The sequence below is a fragment of the Phyllostomus discolor genome, chromosome 12 (assembly GCF_004126475.2).
Source record: "Phyllostomus discolor isolate MPI-MPIP mPhyDis1 chromosome 12, mPhyDis1.pri.v3, whole genome shotgun sequence".
Taxonomy (NCBI): domain Eukaryota; kingdom Metazoa; phylum Chordata; class Mammalia; order Chiroptera; family Phyllostomidae; genus Phyllostomus; species Phyllostomus discolor.
Genome location: NC_040914.2, coordinates 54,211,320 through 54,234,858, shown reverse-complemented (window position 1 = coordinate 54,234,858; position 23,539 = coordinate 54,211,320). Strand labels below are relative to the sequence as shown.

At 51.5% G+C, this 23,539-nt stretch overlaps 1 protein-coding gene across 1 annotated transcript in view; it reads left to right on the top strand.

The window, feature by feature from the left end:
* The window catches only part of PRSS54 (serine protease 54), a 32,961-nt gene that overhangs the window by 7,232 nt on the left and 2,190 nt on the right, over positions 1-23,539 (top strand). The window contains exons 2-3 of the mRNA XM_036011902.1: positions 22,039-22,297; positions 22,927-23,058. Coding sequence (XP_035867795.1) covers positions 22,073-22,297; positions 22,927-23,058 — 357 coding nt within the window. The 5' untranslated portion in view covers positions 22,039-22,072. The remainder of the gene's footprint in view (positions 1-22,038; positions 22,298-22,926; positions 23,059-23,539) is intronic.

Genomic DNA, 23,539 nt, shown 5'->3' with positions numbered 1-23,539 from the left:
GAGAAGCTACTGCCTGTGGTTTCGAAAGAGACACATTGCCCATTTGCACAGTTTAGGATGATATCACCCCATCATCACTGAGTTCCTTTATCTCCTTTACAGCTGGTCTTGTTCGCCCAATGTTTGTTGGTGAAACCTATTTTAGGAGATAAACATTTTGATATAACAAAAAATAGACAAATGAACTGAACAGTTTATACAGATGCACTTTTAACATAGCCTGCATCCCACAGTACCAGTAGACGAAAGGCATTATTATCACAGAGCTGAGATGTCAAATGCAACATTTAAAGTACAAAGTGTATGACTGGATTCCATGATGAGCAGATCAAGTACTTTTTTTAAAAAAAAAAATTCTCTTTCCCTTCCTCCATCTCCAAGGCCACCAAAGATCTAAACTGTTTCAGACCTGAGCGGTGCTCAAATCTGCCTGTGCTCAGCGGGTGGAAAACCCATGCGCCAGAGCATGAGCCCTCCCCACACCTCGCGTTCTTGATGTCATCACACCTCCAGCCGTGCTGCTGACTGTGGGAAACATGAGCCGTGCTGCCTCTCCTGACAGTAATACCAGGAGAAACGAGTTTAATGCCAGCGACCGAGCATTTAGTGTTCCCGCAAGCCATGCAGTATGGAGAAAATGCACAGAAAAGCGGCACTGTTGGCAGCTAGCACATTTAGCAATAATGCCATAAAGACACCAGGGAAGATACAAATCCCAGGTTTACTGAAAATGAATGATTTTTTAATGAAGCTTCTTGTGAGTGGAAAACGATCTTGGCTACGTAGGAGTTAGATCTTTGATGCGCTTGGGAATTCACAAGTAAGGCCGGCATTAGGCAAAACCAAACCCTGTGGGGTGTGAGCCTGTGTAAGAGAGTCCTCCTCAGGGTCCCCTTGGGGCATGGATTCTGTCACTGGAAACTGGATACTCTAGGGGGTCGCTGAGAGCCACCTCTTGTTGGCCTGCTCAGTCCTCAGGCTGTGCGACAGGGGCTGTGGTTCCTGGAACACCAACATCGTGTCATGGTTACATGCACAGATTTAAAAACAATCACAGTCTGGGGAGTCCTGTTCAATTTCATAGTATGAAACTCGACGTCAAGTTAATGGCGCCTACATCAGCGAGTCAGACCCCAGTACGGCGGATGCCACCTGGCTGCTCCAGGTACCAGCCGTGACTCAGAAGTGCTGACACAGATCCTCATGGCCCCATATATTATTAAGGCCTGCCTGTGCGCTGTCAACCCGTGATGTAAGAGCTTGCATAGCGGTATGCGGCTGGCACATTCGCCCAGAACTGTGGAATTGACATTTCATTTTTGCGACAACTTTGGGAACTCCCTTTGGTTAGAAAATGCCTTGAGATTATGAACGCCGCTCTGTGGATGCAGAAAAGCTGCAGCTCTGTTCCCATCTAAGCCTCTGTTAGGGCAAAAAACGACTCACTGATGTATTGATTTCATTCCATTGAGTCTTTTTTTCTGGCTCAAGTCATTAATCTTTCTTGGAAAATAGATGCCATGCCCTGGCCTGTGTGGCTTAGTTGGTGGGAGTGTCATCCCATACACCAAAAGGTCACCGGTTCCATTCCTGGTCAGGGCACAAGCCTGGGTTGCCGGTGTGGTCCCTGGTTGGGGGCGTGTGAACAGCAGTAGATTGATGTTTCTCGCTCACACTGATATTTCTCCCCCTCTCTCCCTCCCTTCTCCTCTCTCTCTCAAATCAATGAGCATGTCCTTAAGTGAGGATAAAAGAATTGTTTTTAAATAGATGGCAGTGTGGCACAGTGGTTAAGAGCACAGGCAATGGAAGCCACCTGCCTTGAATTTAAATCCTGGGCCAACCTCTCTGCAAGACGGGAGACGCTGAGCCAATTCCGAATTTGAGAAAGGGGGAAAACCATGGTACCTAACACTGGTGGTGCCCCAGCCCCAGCAGTCACCATTCTGCTGTCTACAAATCTGACCACTCGAGGCATCCCACACACGCACCTCACACTACCGAGGTGAGACTGATATACCAAAAAATCACACATATTTAGTGTATACATTTTAATTGGGTCTCTGACCTCTCCACCTACGTGGTTTGCAGGAGAGTTGGCCATTGCAGATTCCACATCCCTGGCTAGAGTTGATTGGGTCAGGGACGGGTATCTGATTATCCTTCTTTCCGGCAGCCTGGGAAAATCCTGGTGCCCCTAGTCTGTCCCCGCCTGATTGGTCCACACAAGGGCTTATCCAAAGCCAGGCCAATCAGAGCCCTCCTCTGGGTTCATCAACCTGGGGAGTGTTCACTCTCCACTACAGATGAAGTGAACTTGATCATGGTTTTTGTGGTAAGCGACACATGGCATAAAATGTAACATCTTGACCATTTGAAGTGTATAAAGTTCAGCAGTGTTAAAAATAATGCATTCACATGGTTGTGTAACTAATCTCCAGGACTCTTTTTGTCTCGTACAGTAGAACAGAAGCTCCATACCCATTAAACACCAGTCTCATTTCTTGTTTCCCCAGCCCCTGGCAACCACCCTTCCTACTTTCTGTCTCCGTAAGTGAGACTGCTCTAGGTCCCTCACGGAAGTGAAATCTACAGGCCCTGTAGCTTTGTAGCCATTCACACTAAAATAGTGAGTTAAAGACAAAACAGCTGTACTGAACTGAAATTGCTTGTGGTTTATAAACTCTACATATATGGTAGCCTGAATTTTTAAACACCGTAGTGTTATCAGCCCTTATTTTGTTTTATTCTATTTTTGTAGTTTCCCACATGAGCCGTAGTTGGCAGCTTCTTTGTTAAGCTTCATACTGACCGTACTGGTTAGCACCCCGAGCCATGTGGGCATGTAACCAGTTCAGTTTCAACTTGGTGACCGTTGTGCTTCGGTGGCTGACCCTGTACCCCAGTGGTCTTCCACCAGGGATAGTTTGCCCCCCAAGGGACATTTGCCAATGATAATATGAAAAATATTGCAATGAATAAACAATAATACAAGAATAAACCCTGTGTTTTGTGTACTCACGACTGTAAACCTACTTCTGCCCCACCCGGTCCTTTGCCATGGAGTGAACTTCTCCCCATTAGGTACCTTATACTGAGTTACTGAGTGCATGTCTTATCATTTAGGGTCCTGGCTACCGTGAGAGGGGTCAGAAGACCCAACCTCAAGCGGCTTAAACGAAACAAGCATGTGTTGACAGAACCGAGCAGCCCCCGGGGAGCTGGCTTTGGGACCTTAAAGTGGTGTGTGCGCTCAGGCCTCCGTCCCTGTGTCTGTTGGCTCTGCTCTGCTCTGCTCTCCTCTGGGTGTGGCCTTCATTCTCAGGCTTCTGTGCAAGCAAGGTAGCCACAGCTCCATCCTTCCAGGTTCAAGTGCAGCAGGAAAAGAGAAGAAAGGATGCTCATCCTTTACTAGAACTCCATCCAGAGCAAAAGAACCCCTTGGGCCCCTAGCTGGTAGCATTTCAAGTATTCGAGTATGTTTGTGATAGTTTGCTTGGCCGTCCCTACCAATATTTCCGAGACTTGGCTGAGGCTGCTCCCTCCTGCTGGAGGACGAAACTAAAGCCCCACGTGGCTTGTGTGACGTCCTCGGTCACTCCGGGGCAGTGCCCTGACCAGAAACCAGGTCCTGAGTTCCTAAAATTGCTTTTTATGTATCCTGAGGTGCTCTATTTACGTATCATTTTGTGGGATTTTTTTCTCCTAATGCCTTTTCTTTAAAAAAAATAAAAATTTAAAAATGTTCAATTACAGTTTCATTTAATATTATTATTATTTTTTCAAGATTTTACTTATTTTTATAGAGATAGGGGAAGGGAGGGAGAGAAACATCACTGTGTGGTTGCCTCTCGCACACCCCCTGCTGGGGACTGGGCCTGCAACCCAGGCATGTGGCCTGACTGGGAATTGAACTGGTGACCCTCTGCTTCGCAGTCTGGCGCTCAATTCACTGAGCCACCCCAGCCAGGGCTCATTCAACATTATTTTGTGTTGGTTATAGGTGTCAGCATAGTGGTTAGACACTCACATACTTTACACGGTGTTCCCCTGATATTTCCAGTTCCCACCTGGCACCATACATAGTTATTACAATATTGTTGACTGTACCCCCATGCTGTACTTCACATCCCTTGGACTATTTTGTAACTACCAGTCTGTGCTTCTTAAGCCATTAACCTTTTCCACCCAGTCCCCCAACCCCCTTCCCTTCTGACAACCATCACTCCGTGTCTCTGAGTCTGTTTCTATCTTGTTTGTTCATTTTATTGTTCTTTAAATTCCACCTATAAGTGAAATCCTAGTCTTCTTCTCACTGACTTATTTCACTTAGCATCATGCCCTCTAGGTCCACCCAAGTTGTTGCAAGTGGTAAGATTTTGGTGTGTGTGTGGTTTTTTTTTTTTTTTATGGCTGAGTAATACTCCATTGTGTCAAGGTACTACAGCTTGTGTAGCCACTCGTCTATTGATGGGCACTCGGCTTGTGTACATGGGACTTTATTTAACTGAAAAAAAATTTAGTAGCACTGGCTACGTTTCTACTTTAGGTGGGTGAAGGACTCTCCCACTGAGATGCCTGGAAGTGTTTGCGGCCCTCATGGTGCAGGTAGGGTGCTTTAGGGAATCGTGGTATTTCCCGAGTCCGGGCTGGAAGAGCTCAAGGAGCATGTTACAACGTAAACACTATGTGCTGCCCTTTCATATTACCTGTGAAGTCATAAAAGTCTCAGAAAGTGGCAGAGAACACAGAAGTCTTTAAAGAGACGCGTGCTCTCTGCCCTTGCTTTTCATCTGAGCAGTTGTTCAAGGGTGGCCCTCCATAGAGAAAGAAAAGTGGCCCTGGACTTGGTGAGCACGAAGTTTGAGGAAGGGGGCGGCCACTGGGCAGCTGCCCTAGCAGTGGCTGTGTGCTTTGGATCCTCTTGGGGGTTAAAATCCCCCTGAAAGGTGCTGGGTGGGTTGAGCCTTTGTGATTTGTTTGGTGGTGCTCTGAAGATTTCTCATCTCTGCTCCTAAATTTAGAGCCAGCAGCTGCCACTGCTTTGTTCTAACAAGTCGGTAATTTTCCGTCCCCCTGGCTTGCTCGGATTGCCTTAAAATATCTAATGACTCTGCAAAAACTTCTGAGTTGGTCTTCGCACTTTTTTAACCCTAAGTAAGGACGTGCATGCCATGTAGTCTGTCGTTTAGTATTTTGTCATTTCTGTAGGTTCACTATTGCTTTAAGAAAAATTAAAAGCTTCTCTTGTTCAGACATAAAGTATCGCCTTTTGTTTCACCTTCCTACCCCCTACCTATAAAATATAAACACTCTTACATTATTTGATAGACAGAGAGTTTTAGCACATCATGTGTTATAGGATATGGCATTTAATGTCTTTCATCTTCAAAAGCAGGAGGTTGCTTTTTATTTGTTTCTTAGTTGTCCATTTACTTATTTTTTAAGATTCCTTGGGCTTTCCCAGAATTCCCTGGAGGTGTTTTATGGGTGAGATCATAACTTTATTTTTCTATTGTAGTTTTTTATGGTCTGGGATTTGCTTCAAAATTGTCCAGATGGAGGGGAAGGGGCCAATGGGCTAATGAAACAAGACTGGCGGTGGTTACTGTTGCCATGGTTACTGTTGACGTGGCAGCGGAGCGTTGCAGTTCGCAATACTGCCCTCTACCGTCGTGTATGCCTCACATCGTCCAAAGCAAAAAAGTTTAACTTGTTTTTTGGAAAAAACATTATTTCTAACAATCTCTCTTTAACAAAGATGACGCTGATAGAAGAACTATGGCCACCTATAGAAGGAAAATAGATTACATTTGTTTTTCTTTGACTTGGGTAGGTACAACATCAAAAAGATAGGAAAATGTTATTATAACCTTCATCTTCAGCCTTAGAAAGTACTAACTCTAAAAAGTTATTGACATTCTTATTTTTTCAGAACTCTCCATCAATATGCATTCCTAGGTGCACTGTGTAAATTGTTACAGCCCCTCCCACATAGCCAGCTAGTGTTTCAAAAAGGTTATCGTACATTTTGATGTAAAGACTCGTGATTTTTCTATTTTATTTTTTGTAAAGATTTTACTTACTTTTAGAGAGAGGGGAAGGCAGGGACAGAGAGAGAGAGAGAGAGAGGGAAACATCGATGTGACAGAGAGAGAGAGAGAGAGAGAGAGAGAGAGAGAGAGAGAGAAAGAGAGAGAAACGTCGATGTGACTCCGCCGACAGCCGCTGTCCCGCGGGACCCTCAGCCCGCTCAGCCTCTGCGCCCAGAGTGCGTTGGGAGGGAGGCCCCGGTGCTGAGCCGCCTTGGAAATGAGGCAAATGCAAAAGCCACCTGACAGCGGGGAACAAAAGAGGAAACACCAAAACTGTCATTTAAATTTTAACAGCTTCAGTAAGTTGACAGAAGCAGGCAGTTTTCTTTCTAAAAAAGCCGGTGCTTCCTAAAAACAGTGATCAGAAACCAGGGAAATCACGTTTGCTTTTGAGCGTTTCACTCTTGCAGCTCGCAAATTCTCTCCCGAGGAGTCCTCAGCATAGAAATCTTTTTTCAAAAATTGTATTTTATTGATTATACTATTACAGTGGTCCTGGTTTCCCTCATGGCCCCCCTCCACCCAGCACACCCCCACTCCCTCAGGCAATCCCCACACCATTGTTCATGTCCATGGGTCATGCATGTTTAAGTTCTTTGGCTGCGCAATTTCCTATACTGTACTTTACGCCCCCATGGCTACTGTGTAACTACCTATTTGTACTTCATCCCCTCACCTCGTCACCCGTTCCCCCACCATCTGGCAACCACCAAAACACTCTCTGTATCCATGATCCAAGAACCATGATCCATGGTTCTTGTTTGCTTCATCTGTTTTTTAGATTCAGTCATTGACATATGTATTTATCGCCATTTTATTGTTCATAGTTTTTATTTTATTTTCTTAAGTAAGTCCCTTTAACCTTTCATATAATAATGGTTTGGTGGTGATGAACTCAGCTTTTCTTGTCTGGGAAGCTCCTTATCTGCCCTTCGATTCTAAATGATAGCTTTGCTGGGTAGAGCAGTCTTGGTTGTAGGTCCTTGCTTTTCATCACTTTGAATAATTCTTGCCAATCCCTTCTAGCCTGCAAAGTCCTAGAAACCTTTTTTAGGTTAATTTTTTTGTGTGTCCCTGCTGGTGGCCCTATAGAGAAACTGGGATTGTGGAATGTCACAAGCAAGATCGCCACCTACCTGCAGAAATGATCACCGCACACAAATGCCAGGGTGGCATTTGATTGGCAGGGCGGCTGGGGAAGCAAATCTTTTAAGTTTTCACAGGCTGGACTTTTCTTGGACAATGGAGGAGTGAAAATGTATATGTGGTCACTTCAGGAAATGTATGAAAGCCCAGAATGTACCCCCTGGAGGGGAAAATGTTCCCATTTCTGTTGCAACTCTCCTGAAATCCTTTAAGCCTCTGGAACAACTTGTGTGGTCCAAAAGGGATAATGTTTTATAAACTCACCATGAGAAACAGAAGCTCTAAAAAGATGTCATTTGATGGATTCATAAGTTACTAGGTTTTAACTATCACTCTAACCCATAACTTCTTCCACGGAACGCACCCCTTTGCAGGGGTCATAGGAATAACAGGACCCCTCCTGATGAGGAAGTGATTTGTCATCGGTGACCAGTTTTTACCAGCACGGCCTGTGTCCCGTCCGCACCAGGCTGGGCGGCGTCTCGCACCAGACGTGTTTACCAGGTTCCTCTCCGCAAAGGCCTCACAGTCTTCCAGTCAGCTTGCATCGTGTTGTATTTTTAAACCACGCCCAGTGGATGTCCTTTTTAAATCCTCTTCAGACTCCGTGTGGGTGCAGCATCTGTGCAGCTCGGCAGGCCATTCCTTTCCTGACACGTCATTTTCAAGAGAATATTTGTCATTTCAAGCACACACGTTGGAGCTGAACAGATCTGGGTGTGCGTCCCAGCCCCGCTACTTACTAGCTGTGTGACCTTGGGCAAGTTGTTTGACCTCTCTGGGCCTTGAGTCCCCTCCTCTTCAGAACGTGGATCATAAATTCAATGCCACAGGGTTGCTGCGGGGATTAAGTGAAATAGTATGTGTTAACACACTGGGCAGAGAGTTTGGCCCAGCGGTACAAATACATTTGTGTTGTGTTTCTGTGTGTGTGTAGATTAAATGGATCGCACTGGCTTTGCTCCCTGCCCGGAGGAGGCAAGAATATTTCCAAAAGTTTTGCCTTCTATTGCTCAAGCTTTCTGGAACCACGTGGACTCCTCATGTCGAGGCAAAAAGTCTGCTTCCCCGGGTTCCCACGCAGTTCATTGCACCAGCTTCCTCTGCCCACTGGACTCGCCAGGGAGCTTGAAGGCACTACTGATGCCCACGCCCCACACCCAGCGTCTGATTCCGTTTGTCGGGGGCGGGGCCAGGGCATGGAGGGGTTTTAAGCACCCAGGTGATTCTAATATGCGGCCCTCATCACAAACCACTGTGTGAATGCCTGGTTGCAGTATTCCCGAATACTGTTATTCTCCTAAGTCCCAAACCATCCAGAAACTGCCTGTAACGTCCCCTCCCATGGAAACAGGAGGAGGTTTAGCACAATGGTGCAGACGCCTTGAATTTGCTCTAGAACTTGATGCCATTTCTCTGAGTGTAGCCACCTCCCAGATCAGACAGCCTGGTGTGGGGGTGGGGGGGCAGAGATGACTTCCCGAGTCCAGTCCACAGGGGGGGAACCAGACTGTCCCCGGGGGGTGAGGCTGTCCCTGGGGGTGAGGGAGAGACCGGGCAGTGGGCAGCACCATGGAGGCAACAGCTTGTTCTGTGGATGTGGCTTCATGCTGCTGACCTGAGAGACCGTCAGGGGCTTGGACAAGCTGAGATTCTCTCTCTTTCCTAGTCTGCAGAATAAGGCCAGGTGAAGCCAGCCTCACCGCCTGACACGCGCGCCTTCAGAGTCACTGGGATAGCCGAGTGTATCAAAATGCAGCAATGGCACGTGTCGTCTTTATGGCTAAGACTCTTGCAATTCCATGCATTTGTTCTGCTCTGTTCTGTTCAAATCATTATGCCTTGCTGTTGCCGAAACAAGATGCCCAACCTCCCTGTTTTAATGAGATGACTTTAATTAGTTGTTGTGTTGGGTGATATTTTGCTGGTAATGTTTATTGTTTCTCTGAATACAATGCGACAAAAATAATTCATTTAAATATTCACAACTACTTCTTAAGTGTGATCCTGTCCCATGACTTCACAAACACTGATTTCCCTTAGTTGGGATTTTTAAAATTATGGTAAAAAGGACATGTGACATAAAATTGTCCCCTTTGGCCATTTGAACCTTCTTTTTAAAAAAAATTTTTTTAAGATTTATTTATTTATTTTTAGAGAGGAAATGGAGGGAGAAAGAGAGAGAGAGAGAGAGAAACATCAATGTGCAGTTTGCTGGGGGTCATGGCCTGCAACCCACGATTGTGCCCTGACTGGGAACCGAACCTGCGACACTTTGGTTCGCAGCCTGCACTCAGTCCACTGAGCTATGCCAGCCAGGGCTTATTTGAACCTTCTTAAAGTGTACAGTTCAGTTCAGCAGACTCAGTTCTGGGGTGCCGCCGTCCATTCCAGAGCTTTTCTGCAGCCCCGAGTCCATGTCATCAGCCACGCTCCCTTCCTGTGTCCCTCCTACTGCAGGACTCCATTTGTGTGAAGTATCGTGAGGTTGGGCACACAGCAGACCCAGGCAGAGCGGAGGAGGGAGGCACGCCTCACCCACGGACTCTGCAGTCCTGAGCCTGGCCCCGTGATGTTGCCAGGTGTCCCGACACCGTAGGACACACCGTGCAGACACGGGAGGAGGGCAGTCCTTGAAATCCTAGGTATCGTTTCCACTGTCTGGGGAAGAAAGCCTTCGACACTGTACTTCCATCCTGAGGCCTATAAGGTGGGAAAGGGCCCATAGTGCCCAAAGGAAGGAGCCCACAAACCCCCTTGGGTATTCATGCCCTCCCCCAAACTGGCACCAGCTGTACCTGTCCATCAATACATCACTTCTTCACCCCCATCCCACCAACCATGTAAGTCCTCAGAACAAAGGACCTAGGCTCTTGCCACCCCTGCTCTCGCCTTTCTCCCCCACCTCGTGGAAGAGGCCCGTTCTCTTCCATGAGAACGTTTCACCGATAAGCCCTGCTTGCACTAATGGACCTGCCGATCTGTAATTCTTGACTGCGTTGGCAAGAAGAACCGAGTTTGTCCCATCACAGTATCGAGAACAGACAACTGTATAGAGACAGAAAGCAGATTAGTGGGCTGCTGTGGCTGGAAGTGGGTGTGGGGAGAAACAGGCAATGACTTGCCAGTGAGCACGGATTTCTTTTCGTGGTAATGAAAATGTGCTGGAATTGATTATGGTGGCGGGTACGCGCATCATTCTCACTCTTATCCAGTAAGTGCTCATTGGCCAATAAATGTTAATATGATGTATTTTTTGAAATACAGTCATTTGTGTTAATAATTATTTATAATGAAAAGTTTTTTAAATTACTTTGCTCTTAGAGCTCCACAGAGGGCTGTGGGGTAAATGTTCCTTCCTGTATAAAAGTAACACGTGCTTATTCAAGAGAAAGCAGTCTGACCCCCCCCACCTTCTTCATCTGCTCCCCAGCGTGTGGATGTGGCCCGCCAGACATTTCTACATTTATCTTTTTTAGTATGTGCTTTAAACAAACAAACAAAAAAAACCCGCCAAGACCAGAAATGAAGTCACACACTGCAGCCTGTCCCATAGCTCCCTTTTCTCCTTTAGCAACAGCGGGCCAAGCTCTTTTTGGAGGTCCGGGTGTTGAGCTGTGCCCCTCCCGTGGACTGGTGAAGAGTCCTGTCCATGCAGAGCTCGCTCTTGGGGCACAGGGGGCCTTGAGTGCCGCCGTCTTTGTGAGGAGACAGGCCTCAAGCCTCCAGTGCAGGTTGCAAGGGGATCCTGGGAAGAGAGCCGTTTTTGTCCTTGGTAAAGCACCGGCCTGTGGCTGGATGCCATGTGCCTCGAACCCATGAAAGCTCCAGACCTCCCTCGGGCAGCAGGAGGACCCTGGGTGGGACTGAACAGGAGAAGGTGGGGGCAGGATATGTGGGTTCACTGCTAGCTCGGGTTCTTGCTTCAGGGGACCCCAGAGCCCCAACAAGGGCGTGTGTTCAGGTCACCTTTCCCATTTCCTCTGGGGCTTTGGTCATCGACACTGAGAAATATAATGATAAAATGATTTATGTCGAGAAAAAGCTCCTCCCAGGAAAACTGATTGTCATGTTCACTCAGCACACTCAGGAAATGATGTTTCTTTGGACTGTGATCAGCTAGCACTATGGAACACAAAGGAAACCATTTATGCTCGTATGTGGAGACCTGCATAAAAACATTTCTGCTGGACTGTTAATATTTTAAAAATGGGACACACACTAAATTTCTCCCAGCAGGGCAATGAAGAAATAAATTGATGCATATCCATAGTCTGGAGTATATGACAGCAAGTATAATGAATGGACTAGATCTCAAAATAATATTGAATGAAAGAGCAAGGAGCAGAATGGTATACGTGGTGTGAGACTGTTCTAAAAGTGCACAAAATGCTGCATATGGTTTATGGACATGTGTGTGATTTTAAGTGAAAGTTAAGGAGTGCCAGAGGTCCTGGTAGTGATGACCTGGGGGAGGGAGGAAGGGAAGGACTGCCCTCCTGGGCCACATCTGGGACTTCGCCTGCACCTGGGACGTTATTTTCTTTCTTTTTTATTGTGGTTAAAAAAAAACAAACTAACAAAATCAGCCCTCTTCACCATTTCCAAGGTTGCATGCAGTTCAGTAGCATTATTGCCTTCACGTTGTCGTGAACGGGTCTGCAGCTCTGTTTTCATTCCACAACACCGAACCGGTCCCCACTGCGCAGTGACTCTGCCCCCAGCAACCCCTGGCAGCCACCGCTCCGCTCTCTGCTTCTCTGCACTTGACTCCCCGGAAGCGGAGTCGTACAGTAATTGCCTCTTTGTGACTGGCTTGTTTTACCGAACATAATGTCCTCAAGACTCATCCTTCTTGTAGCATGTGACAAGACTCCCTCCTTTTTTTAAGGTTGAATAATATTCCATTGTATGTCTACACCCCTTTTTTTTTAAATCCGTTCATCCGCGGATGGACACTCGGGTTGCTTCCACCGTTGGCTGCTGGGATGAATGCTGCACTGGAGACCCAAGCCTGGGCTGGGAGGTCTCTAGGTCCCACATTTGCGATTAAGTCCAAACTTCCCGGTGTCCTCTGGCCTTAGAAATCTTCCAAGCGTGTATACACGCACGTCCCTGCCAGCCTTGGGCTTCCCTGGCCTTCTTAGCAGGCAGCCAGACGTTCTTTCTCCCACGGACTGTGTGGGAGTGGAGGTCCCCCATGGGGTCTGGCCGTGGCTGCCAGGAGAGGAGCATGAACTAGTTTTTGTGACCCGTCTCCGTCAAAAATTAGAGAATGGACGATCAGCAGACAAGGGGGTGTGCTTCACAAAAAAGGTGAGGGTGCCTGCCCTGGCTGGCGTAGCTCAGTGGATTGAGCGCAGGCTGTGAACCAAAGTGTCACAGGTTTGATTCCCAGTCAGGGCACATGCCTGGGTTGCAGGCCATGACCCCCAGCAACCACACATTGACGTTTCTCTCTCTCTCTCTCTTTCTCCCTCCCTTCCATCTCTAAAAATAAATAAATAAAATCTTTAAAAAAAGGTGAGGGTGGATTTGTGGAAGCGAAGGGTATTCCTTTCCATTGAACAGGTAAGGAAAGTATATCTGTCTGAGAAGTGTGCAGCTTAAGATTCCATTACAAACAAACCACAGTAAGAACTCTAACCAGCACCTGTAACAGGTGAGTGGGAAAGAATCCGTGAAAATAAGAGGGATTACAGTTTCAAAAAGATTTGGTTTCGAATGTGCGTAGGTGATGCGGTTGTATCACGCAGGTCATCCAGTTACAGGTTCAAGTGGGATAACGTCGCTGCTTTGCGGTGGCCGCTGCTGTTCCTACTGTCTAAGGGACATTATGAATCAATGTTCATTTGTCATACGTGCCACAAAAACCCCGAGGCAGAAAAGACACTGGGAGCCCCAGACCAGTGCACCAGTCAAGTTTCCTTGGTCAGGAGGCATCAGAAACGGCCTCACTCCACTCCCAGGCGGGAGGGAAGTTTGCTGGTCGGGTCTGCGCTAGTTCACACAGGAGCCAGGTCCCGGGGAGGGTGCAGCCGGGAGGGACCCCCAGTGTGGCCGCAGAGCCGGGGAGCCTGCTGTTGGCCTGTTTCGGCGGCTCCAGCGATTTTGTTCTTTCCGCCCTTTGGCTCAAGGCTCAAATTCCAAGAACGGGAGGCTCCAATGAGCCTGGCTGGGTTCACGGGTCCGCCCCTGGGGGGTTATCGGACTGTGGGGTGGTATTACTCTAATTCACAAAAATGAGGGAATGGCTAAGGAGAGGTTTCGAGAAGGATAAAAATAGTGATGGAAAATAGAAGCATATCAGAAAAGGAGTGGCTAGGTTCTCCACTGTGATTCCCTTATGTGGGACGGGTGAATCTGTGAGGATCATGCGTTTGAGTGAGCAGCCCAAAATCCGTCTACAAAACCAAACAACAACAACAACAGCAACAACAAAAAAGCCCCCAAAGTGAGTCCAACAGTGGCTACCTGGAAGTTATCTTCCTCTACCGAAAACTCTAGAGTGTGTGTGGTCTGCTGTAAAGCCCCGTGCCTCTCAGCCCTGAGCATCGCCACGGAGGAGGGGCCTCAAGAGGCGTCTCACTGCGCAACAGGGCGGAGGACGCGCCCTGGAGTTACCTTTGCCCTCACCAGCTGCAGGAGCAGAGTCCAGGAAACACCCGCGGAGGCCTCAGCTGCCAACAGCTGGGAGGGGAGGGTTGCCTTGGGCGGGTGCAGCGGCTGTGCCACAGACTGTGGGGTGCTCTCTCGGTGCAGGCGAGCAGTACCCGAGCATGTTTGGGCTCGCAGGTGTTTGGCTTAGCCGTCTGACAACCCAGTGCCGAGTGGGCAGCCCTGCTCAGGCAGCGCGTGGTACATAACCGAAGGAGTCCCTGATATTCTTTGTTCTGTTAACTTCACAAGAGATTTTGAAACGTAGGAAAGCTCTTATTGGCACATTTTAAAACCACGTTCCAAGTCTACAGCAGAACGGGAAGAAATTATTTTCCAGGAGAAGCAACCACGCGGACTGGAAATCCACCCGTCACCCTCTCCCAGGATAAAAGCTTCGACTTTCCAGAAGAAATGTTCAGCTTCCCAGGTGTTGAGTGTGATGGGTGGGCCTGGGAGCGCCCGGGAGCCGTCATCGGTGGGAAAAAACATTGCTCCGTGAGTTTGGGGTCCATGTCCAGTGTGAGCCTCAAGCACTGTCCGACAGAGCTGCCATAACCCACTGCGACTTCAGAAATCCTTTCCCTGAGAGAGGGATTCTCCAGCTTCACGAAGGCAGACAGTAGAAATGGGGAGTGGCGGGCAGAGAAATGACCTGTTTCATGCCGTCACGATCCTGGACATGGAGCCCTTGGCGTCAGGTTGCAAATGAACTTCCTCTCAAAGATACAAAACCGTTATTACTATTATTACTAACTGTAAAGAGTTAAATAATAACTGTTAAAATTGTAACGGACCTTTTAAAAATTCACCTGAAGGCGATGGTCAGCAGGAAGTGGCCCAGAGAGGGCGAAAATGGAAGGCCTGCTGCCGTTCACGAGGTCCGTGGCAGGACTCGGAGCCTTTCCCGGGGGGCACTGGAGGAGACTGTGTTTCTGGCCGCCTGCCTGGGGCTGCTCTTTGTGCAGGGACTTAAAGACGGCCCTGGAGGCAGTTGGGGTCGGGAGCACTAACCTCAGCTCCCCGACTCCTGCCCGGCAGCCCCAGGACTCTGGCTCCATCCCTCGATCTGCTCCCACCCCCTGTAGCGGCAGCAGCAGCAGCACAGGGGCCGGGCTGAGACGCGCAGCCGTGGAGACCCGGGTCACCACCCTGGCTGGTGTCAGAAGCCCTGCCTCTGCCACCTTCCGGGTGCGTGGCCTCAGGGAAGTGAGGGTCCCACTCTGAGCCTCCGTGCTTCCACCTGGGAAGCTCCGGCTGTTCCTTGCTCCGGGCAGGGCGATTGTGAATCATGAACAAGAAAATGTGGACGCTTGTAGAGACCTGCTATGCAGGACGCACCGAAGGACCGATTCCCGTTTCTCCCGCGGCTGGCGGTTTTCCCAGTCCGTTCTCTAAGCAGAAGCCAGGCCCTGCTCGGGGTTAAAGGTGACAGAGGGTGATGAGACACTCGGGGCGCAGGGGGGAGCCTGGGGAAGGGACAGTGGCCCTCCTTCCTTCCTTCCACTCGCTGTCCATCTAGGGCTCCAATGAATGCTTCTCGGGGACCCACGCCAGTAGCTGCGAGCCCGTGGGTTCCATGGGGTTGCGTCTTACCACAGTGTTGTCAACGCTCCCCCCAGTCCTGGCGTCGGTGCTGAGACCAGAGCTGCTCGCAGAGGCTGGGGACGCAGCTCCCATCCAGCCCCACGACTGGACAGGGCTCCTTGGGCAGCTCGGTTCAGAGCTGCCGCAGACAGCGGGGCTGCGCCTGCCGAGGGCCACCCCAGGAGTCCGAGACGCTCACAGGACAGGGGTGGGAAAACCAAGCCCCGCCTCGCCGTGGGCTTCCTGCGTCCAGTCCGACAGACTCGCGCAGACACAGGGCGGGTGCTGAGGGGGTGGGCAGCCGGGCCGCAGCTGGACGGGACTCTGTGTTCCTGTGAAGGGGTGTCTTCTGGGTCAGACCCGCGGGCAGCCGGGCTTCCAGAATAGCCCTGCTAAGTTTAGGCCCATGTCCAGACGTTTGCTTGGCGGCACCATGGTAACCGTGATGCCACAATGGAACATTCTCCCCAAGGTGGCAGAAGGAATCCCCCTGCTGGGCTTTGCTGGGCACGGGCGGAGTGAGTTCATTTCTCCTTTAGCAGGAACAGTCCCCGGAGGAACTCTGAGGACCATCCTGACGACGAGACACATCCGGTGTCGTGGGGGGAACATGGTGACTGGGGATGGCACCCACGGGTTCCTCGGGCCCTTGTGCATCGTTTGAGGCAAGGGTGGGCCTAGAGGTACGGCTGGTGGTGAAGACTCATGGGCTTTGGGTTTAGACAGACCTGACCTTGGATTCCAGCCTCACCACCTGGCAGCTGTGTGCCCTGGGGCAGGCTCCTCGATGTCTCAAAGTGTCACCTTCGGAATCTGTAAAATGGGGAGAGTGATAGCGTTGACTCTATAGGGTTATTGTGCAGAATAACTGAGCAGAATGCTGGGGCCGTTGCTGTGCAAGAGTGCGAGCTGTCGCTGGGTCTAAGCCCGCGGGGTGTGGTGGGTGGGGAGTGGGGCAGCGCCAGCGTGGGCTGGCCCGAAGCCCCTGCTTTTTTCCCTCCGCAGCATTTTATAGCTGCAGAGTTAAGGCAAAGCTTGAATTCCACAAGTCAGAACACCACGCTTTTCTGAGACCCAGCTCTCCGGGAAGCCGGGGACCCTGGCTGCATTGCCAGGCGTGGGCTGCCTCCTCTCCTTGGGCCATCTCCGAGTCCTAACAGAATCTGGGTGCCGGGCGGGCAGCTGGCCCCTGCCCCTCTACTGCACAGAACCGGAACCAAGCCACAGGGACGGGACAGGTGTGTTCCTCACCTCGTGGAAGGGAAGGGGCGGGCCCCCGACACCGCGGGCGGATGCGAGCCCTGGGGAGGAGAGGGAGAGCCTGCCTTGTTTCCACAGCTGCCCATGGTGTCTGCTGCGGCTCTGCTGGGGGATGGCAGGGACGGCCCGGATGCTCTTGGTGCTGCTCTGCGTCGCCATGCCCCGCGCTGCTACCAGTGAGTGTGCTGCTCGCTTCCTTCCCGACTTAGCCGGCCCTGGAACGCGTGGCTGGGGGCATCGTCCCGGAAAAGTACAGTCAGTGTCTGGGGAGGGACCCGGGGGAGGATGACGCACAGAGTTTTGCTCTGGGAGCGTGCATTACTGGTGGGGAGCAGGCAAAGAAGCGGACCTCGGGGCATGGACGTAGGACCCTGGGGCTTCAGCTGCCCCGTGTCAGGGTTAATCCTCGGGAGAGGGTGCAGTTGGGAAAGTGAGCCTCACTGGACACAGGGGGTCTGGGCGCGGGCTGGCTCCCCACTCACAGCCTCCCACCTTGCTCTTCCGGGGGCGTGTCCCCCAGGCACCGCCGGTGGAGGTGCCCTCCCAGAGCCTGGAGCACGCGGGAGCCAGGCCCCACCCCTGCGTTTCTACCGCAGCATGGCTGTCCCCAGGAAGACTGTTATGATTCCATCGGGAGAGCACGCTGCTAAACCGACCCCAGTGCAGGGCCGGGCCTGGGAGGGAGCCAGGAGGGGCCTTGGGGCAGCTGCAGTCCCCTCCCTGACCTCCAGGTTGTCCAGGACTAAGCTTCCAGCCTAGGAAGGGGCCGATGGAAGGGGGCCCTAATGAAAGTAGGCCCTGCCCCACCTCGCTGCCGCCAGCAGGCTCCGCCCTGTCTTCCTGCAGTTGGGCAGGTGACAGAAGAGAGCCCCCGCCCCCCCCACGCACACATCCACAGAACTCCCCACCTTCCGGGCCTGCTTTACCTCCTGGCACCCCAAGGAGACCAAGGGGTGCCCACAAAACACAGAAAGGGCTGCTCACGCCTCAGGCAAGGGACCCAGGGCCAACATTTCATCTCTGAGTCACATTTCCTCATTGTATCCTGGCCTTGAGAGGGTTTTACAAGGTCGAATGAGCTAGCCAACTAGAGCTTTGAAAAAGCAGAGGGCACCACGCCCTGTAGGTTCATGCAGGGTGAGGGAGGGTTGGCTGGTGCCTCCGTCACCGTAGACTGCCAGCGTCCCGTGGGGAAAGTGGGATTCCTGACCAGGTGATGCTGAAGGACTTAATGGCCTTAGAGACATCATCTTGCCAACAGCCTGCCCAGTGTCCCAGTTTCAGTTCATACAGGTGTTTGGTCACCGGCTGCCCTATCGTGGGGAAGGCTGCTGTGGCCCTTTAATGACAGCACCAGACATTACCATCGACTTCAGGGTCACGGTCTGGAGACTCAGTGTTCGGGGCTGGCCTCAGAGGCCGCCCCAGGGGGAACAGCCCTCCCAGCCTGTGTGCTCCAGGCAGAGCTCTGGGCACACGCCCCTGTGTCGGGAGTCTCTCTGTGCAGCTATGACGCTTCAGCATCTGTCTCCCCAGGCCCTGTGCCCTCGCCCGGGGCCCGAGGGACCCTGAGTTCCTCCCCTGCACGCCCAGCCCCCGGCTCAGCGTGTGGCAGGGCAGTGTGTGTGGGGGCACGAATGGCTGAAACAGCAGCCACCAAATGGTGCGACCCGTGGTAGACGGGTGGTACCCGTCACGTGACATCCGTGACTCAAGGCCATGGATATAGAAAGAGACCGGGGGTGCTCGGGGTTTGGGATGTAAAAACAGCAACCAGACCAGTGCGGGGAGGAAAGAGTAATAATCCGTTCCGCCCTTGGGTTTAGCATTGTCAGTCACGGGATGCAGTTTGCGAAGCACCTCCCCATAACCTCACCTCACGTGATCTTTACACCTCCAAGGGGAGTGCTACCCCAGGTTTCAGAGCAGGGAACTGAGGCCCAGAGAGGGGGGGTGGCTTGCCCCAGGTGTCACCGCATAGGGACCGGCTGAACTTGGGACACTGCGTGCCGGACCTTCCCAGAACACTTGTGGTTCTGTACCCAGAACACACATTGGAATCTGCCTAGAAGCTTTTTTTTTTTTTTTTAAGATTTCATTTATTTAGTTTTAGAGAGAAGGGAAGGGAGGGGGAGAGAGAGAAACATCAATGTGTGGTTGCCTCTCGAGCTCCCCCTACTGGGGACCTGGCCCACAACCCAGGCATGTGCCCCAACTAGGATTCGAACCCGTGACCCTTTGGTTCACAGGCCAGTACTCAACCCACTGAGCCACACCAGCCAGGGCTGCCTGGGAGCTTTTTTAAAAACACCAGTGCCCCGGCCCAGGAGGGGCCCTGAGGTCCGGTGCGGTGGTGGAGGCCACGGGCCACAGACTGCTTGCCCCAGTAGTGAGGCCCCGCACACTCCCTCCACAGGCTGTGGTGTCCAGAAAGCCAGCATCACAGAAGACTCTGAGGAGGGTTTGGTGAGCGAAAATGAGTTCCCATGGGTGGTGTCCCTGCAGGATTCCCACCACACCCACCTGGCTTTCGGCAGCATCCTCAGTGAGTTCTGGATCCTCAGCATCGCATCTGCCTTTCAGCACAGGCCAGTACCCCTGCCCCCTGGGCTGGCGCCGCCCCCTGGGGCCGGACTGGGGGGCGGGGCTCTGTTTCCCCCTCGGCGTGGGGCGGCCCGAGGTGGATCCCTGGTGACACGGTGGCAGGGCTTTTTACCAGCTCGGCGCTCGCTTGGCCGTTGGGTGCTGAAGGCCTGGAGTCACCAGATGCCGAAGTCGGAGCCCTCTGGCGTCCTCGTCTGCGAAGGGAAACAGCGGCCGCTCCAGCCCCTGCAGGAAGGACGTTCCTTCCCACGTCGCTGTGATCACAAGGGCCCCGGCGCTGAGAGGGCCCCTTGTCTGAAAACACGCGCCTCAGGCCTCAGCGTCGTGACTGCCACGCGTGCGCGCTGCGTGGAGAGAGAAAGGGCTTGAAGGAAATAAGCAGATATTCCAAGGGCGCTTGTCTCTCGTGCTCAGGGGCACACGGGCGTGCCTCTTTGAACGTCTCTGTGTTTTCCAAATTCCTTACGGTACATGTGCATTCTTTTAAACCAGAAAGAAAACGCCCACAAAATGTTATTGAAGGAATAACTTTTCTTTGCGAGACATCTTACTTTTTGGCCCAATGATATCACTTTTGGGAGTCCACATTAAGGAAATAATTTCAGCCGCTGGAAAAAAAGTTTTATGCAGAAAGTTGTTCATAGGATGGTTCACCGGCAGAGCACTGGGACATAGTGCACCATTGTCGGGGATAAATGAATTATAGTGTATTATTCTTTTACATAGCACATACAGTATAAATTATATAATGTAGTCTCTAAATAGTGTATCAGTATACAGTATGTTGAATATTATATATTTAAATAATATGTAAATACTATTTATACACAATTTTATATTTGTGTGTATATATGTATATACACACAGTATGGGGGAAAGAGGATAATTCCTGTAACTGGCAAAAACAAATTATAGTGTAAATCTTCCATAGAATATTGTGCAGCTACTGAATTTTTGAATATGTCATTTATATTTTTTAATTAAAAATACACATATTTAAATGAAAATACCTGTACAAAGCACCATGGTCAAGAAGAGCCAAAGGGTTTTGGAGGAAAGGCGGCCCGCACCCGCCCCCCCCCCCCCCCCCCCCCCCGCCTTCCTGGGACTTCGTTCCTGGTCTCCCTCCCGGCAGCTCGGTCCCCAGGTTCTGCTCCGCGTGCCGCAGGGTCTTTCTGCGCCTCTCGATCTGCTTTTGTTGACTGTTTTACCCACTGACAGCGGGAGGACTTTCTTTCCCTCCTGTATCAGTCTGCCAAATGCCACGGACAGGGTGGCTGAGACAACGGAAGTGCATTACTGTTCTGGAGGCTGGAGGTCCGAGATCAAGGTGCCGCCAGGGGTGGTCTCTCCCGAGGACTCTGCTCCGCCTGCAGGCGGCCCCTGCTCACTGCGCGCTCACAGGGCCCTTTCTCCGTGTGTGCGCGCCCTTGCGTCCCGGGCTTTGTAGACGTGGCGTCCTCCACTGCTGCCATGTCCAACGGCGAGGTCGGTGAGGTCGTCCCTGGAGACAGAACCCGGCCTCATCACAGAGAGCCTTTAGTCATCTTCACGCTCTTCCGCTGAGGTTCAGGATGAAACTCCTGCTTATTGTCACTGAAGGCTGTGTTTTTTTTTATTGTTGCTTGTTTTTGTTTTCATTATGTGGCCTTTGCTTTGTATGTCTCTTCTGACAAATTTGGCAGGTTCGAATTTTTGCTGTGGGTGCATCTCAGAGCTACAATCGCATGGAAGGTTCATAGTCCTCTCTCTCTGGATTGTCCTCTTGGCCCCTGCTGTGGCCAGGGCCAGAGCCGCTCCTTCGCGCCTCCGCTCCTCCTCCTCCGTCGCCCAGTTTTCATGGGTCTGCGTGGGCTTCAGGCGTGATTGCGCATCCTTGTCCCTTCGTGTGGTAGCTACGCATCAGTCACCTTTGGACTCCCACGGAGGATGAGGAAAAAACCTCTGGCTTCTTTTTCAGCTTTAGTTAGACCATCTGATCCTTGCCTAGGTTCACATTTGTACGCCCATCTAAATTCTTAAACGTTCTTGTGTTAGTTGAATCTAATATTATAATGGATTCCACACTTACTGGCAGTGCTTTTGCTGGATTTTCTCCATTCAGCACTAGAATTGGCTAAATTTGTCTTCAAGTAGTTTCGTTTTTTATAAAAAAAGGATTTTGTTTACTTATTTTCAGAGAGAGGCGGGGAGAAAGAAAGAGAGGGAGAGAAACATGGGTGTGTGGTTGCCTCTCACACACCCCCAACTGGGGACCTGGCCCGCAACCCAGGCGTGTGCCCTGACGGGAATCGAACCAGTGAGCCAAGTCAGCCAGGGCAAATAAATAAAATCTTTTTAAAAAAATGATTACATCTTTGATTTGACTACAACTCTGTAAAAAAATAAACCAACTATGCGCAGAAGAAAAGACAATCAGTCGCAATATAACAGACCGTCTTGAGGCGGAGGGACAAAGGGTGCTAAGATAAAAGAGTCCCCAGGGTTCTGTGGGCCCACAAAGAAGGGCACACGCCTGGGGGTTCAGATAAGACTTCCTGAGGCTGGGCCCAGGGGATGAGTGACATGTGGCCCAGGGAAGAGGAGTCGGATGCGTTTGTTCCAGGCTGACTAGGTAGCAAATATGAGACGGGCTTGGGTCGAGCGTCCCTGGAGCCTCGGCCCCTCAAGGTTCCCGTGCTCCCTGCAGGCAGTTCGCCGTGGCCGTTGTGGGCATAGCCAGCATGGATGCCAGAGTGCTCTCCCACGAGGAGTACCCAGTCAGCACCATCATCCTCCATGAGGACTTTGACGAGGTGACGATGACCAATAACCTGGCCCTCCTGAAGACCGACACGGCGATGCAGTTCAGCGGCCTGGTCCGGTCCGTCTGTTACCTCGGCACAAAGCTGCACGTGCCGCTGGCCCTGCGGAACTGCTGGGTGGCAGGATGGAACCCCACGTTTGCAGTTAGTGCCTTCCTTCCCCGAGGGGGGCTGTGTGTACGTGTGTGCTGTCCGTGGCTGCGGGGCGACGTGGGTGAGCCGTCAGGGGCTTGTCTCAGGCAGGCGGGTGGCTCGAGGCTCTCGAATGGGGCCGGAGGCCTCACCTAATCGGTGCAGATTCCCAGTGCTTGCCCCTCCCATGGCCACACTTAGATTCCACGTACATTCGGTCCTTCTCCTTCTAGTCCGGCACCAGGGCTGGAAGTACGTGGGCAGCGGGCAGCCTGAAATTAGCGCAGGGGCATATACAGCAGGGCCGGGACGTCACTCCCTGAACTAGAGGGAATTGTTCTCTCGTCCACGCCATCCTTGCTTTCTCTTATTCTTGGGAAGTAAACAGGGAAGTGCATCCTCTGTAGATGTCGAGAGAGTATGAATATGTTCTCTGCCTATACTCACAGTCAAGTTCGAGCAGAGGTAATTTTCGTAAAATCTCAGAACGCGTAGAAATCGGTGTTCTGGTTTCTGCGAGGACCAGGGGCTCCTCCAGCGAGTTTCTCCTCACGCCCATCTGGACATGTGAGTTGTAGCTGCACGGACCTGGGGGATGTCTTCTCGTTAACGATGCTCGCGCTCTCTGTTGCACGGTCCAGACAGGGAACCACATGACGATGAGTATCCTGAGGAAAATCTCCATGAACGACCTCGACCAGTGTCCCTTCCCCACTTTCCAGAAGACAGGATGTGGCGATCACGTGGCGGGGGAGACGGATAGCGTCTGCTTGGTAAGAGCGCGGCGGCGGCGGGGTGGGACCCCGCGCTGAGAGCACGCCGCGGTCCCTCGGAGGGGTGCTGACCTCACGCGCGCAGGACCGCCTCTTGAGATTCGTGGCCGTCTGTGTGGTGGACAGCACTTGGCAGCTGGCCAGCGCTCAACAAAAACCTGCCGCGTGGACCGCCCAGGCACCCTTTCCAGTGTAATAGAATGAAGCAATTCCACTTTCAAACTCAGGTGACCTGCCAGGGTCACGTATCCAGCTCAGAGGGCCAAGCTTCTCCCCCCTTATCTGGAGTCAGAATCCCTGAGTCCCCGAGGAGGACTGCTCCCGCGGGAGCAGGGGATGCTGGGAGCAGGTGCGGTGGTGGACAGGCGGCTGCCCGGGTGAAGCGCTGTGACCCCGATCCCGTGCCTGCTCCCGGGGCAGTGTGATTCTGGGTGGGCGGGAGCAGCTTGAAGGAAGGGTGGAGACAAGAGAGGGAGGAGAG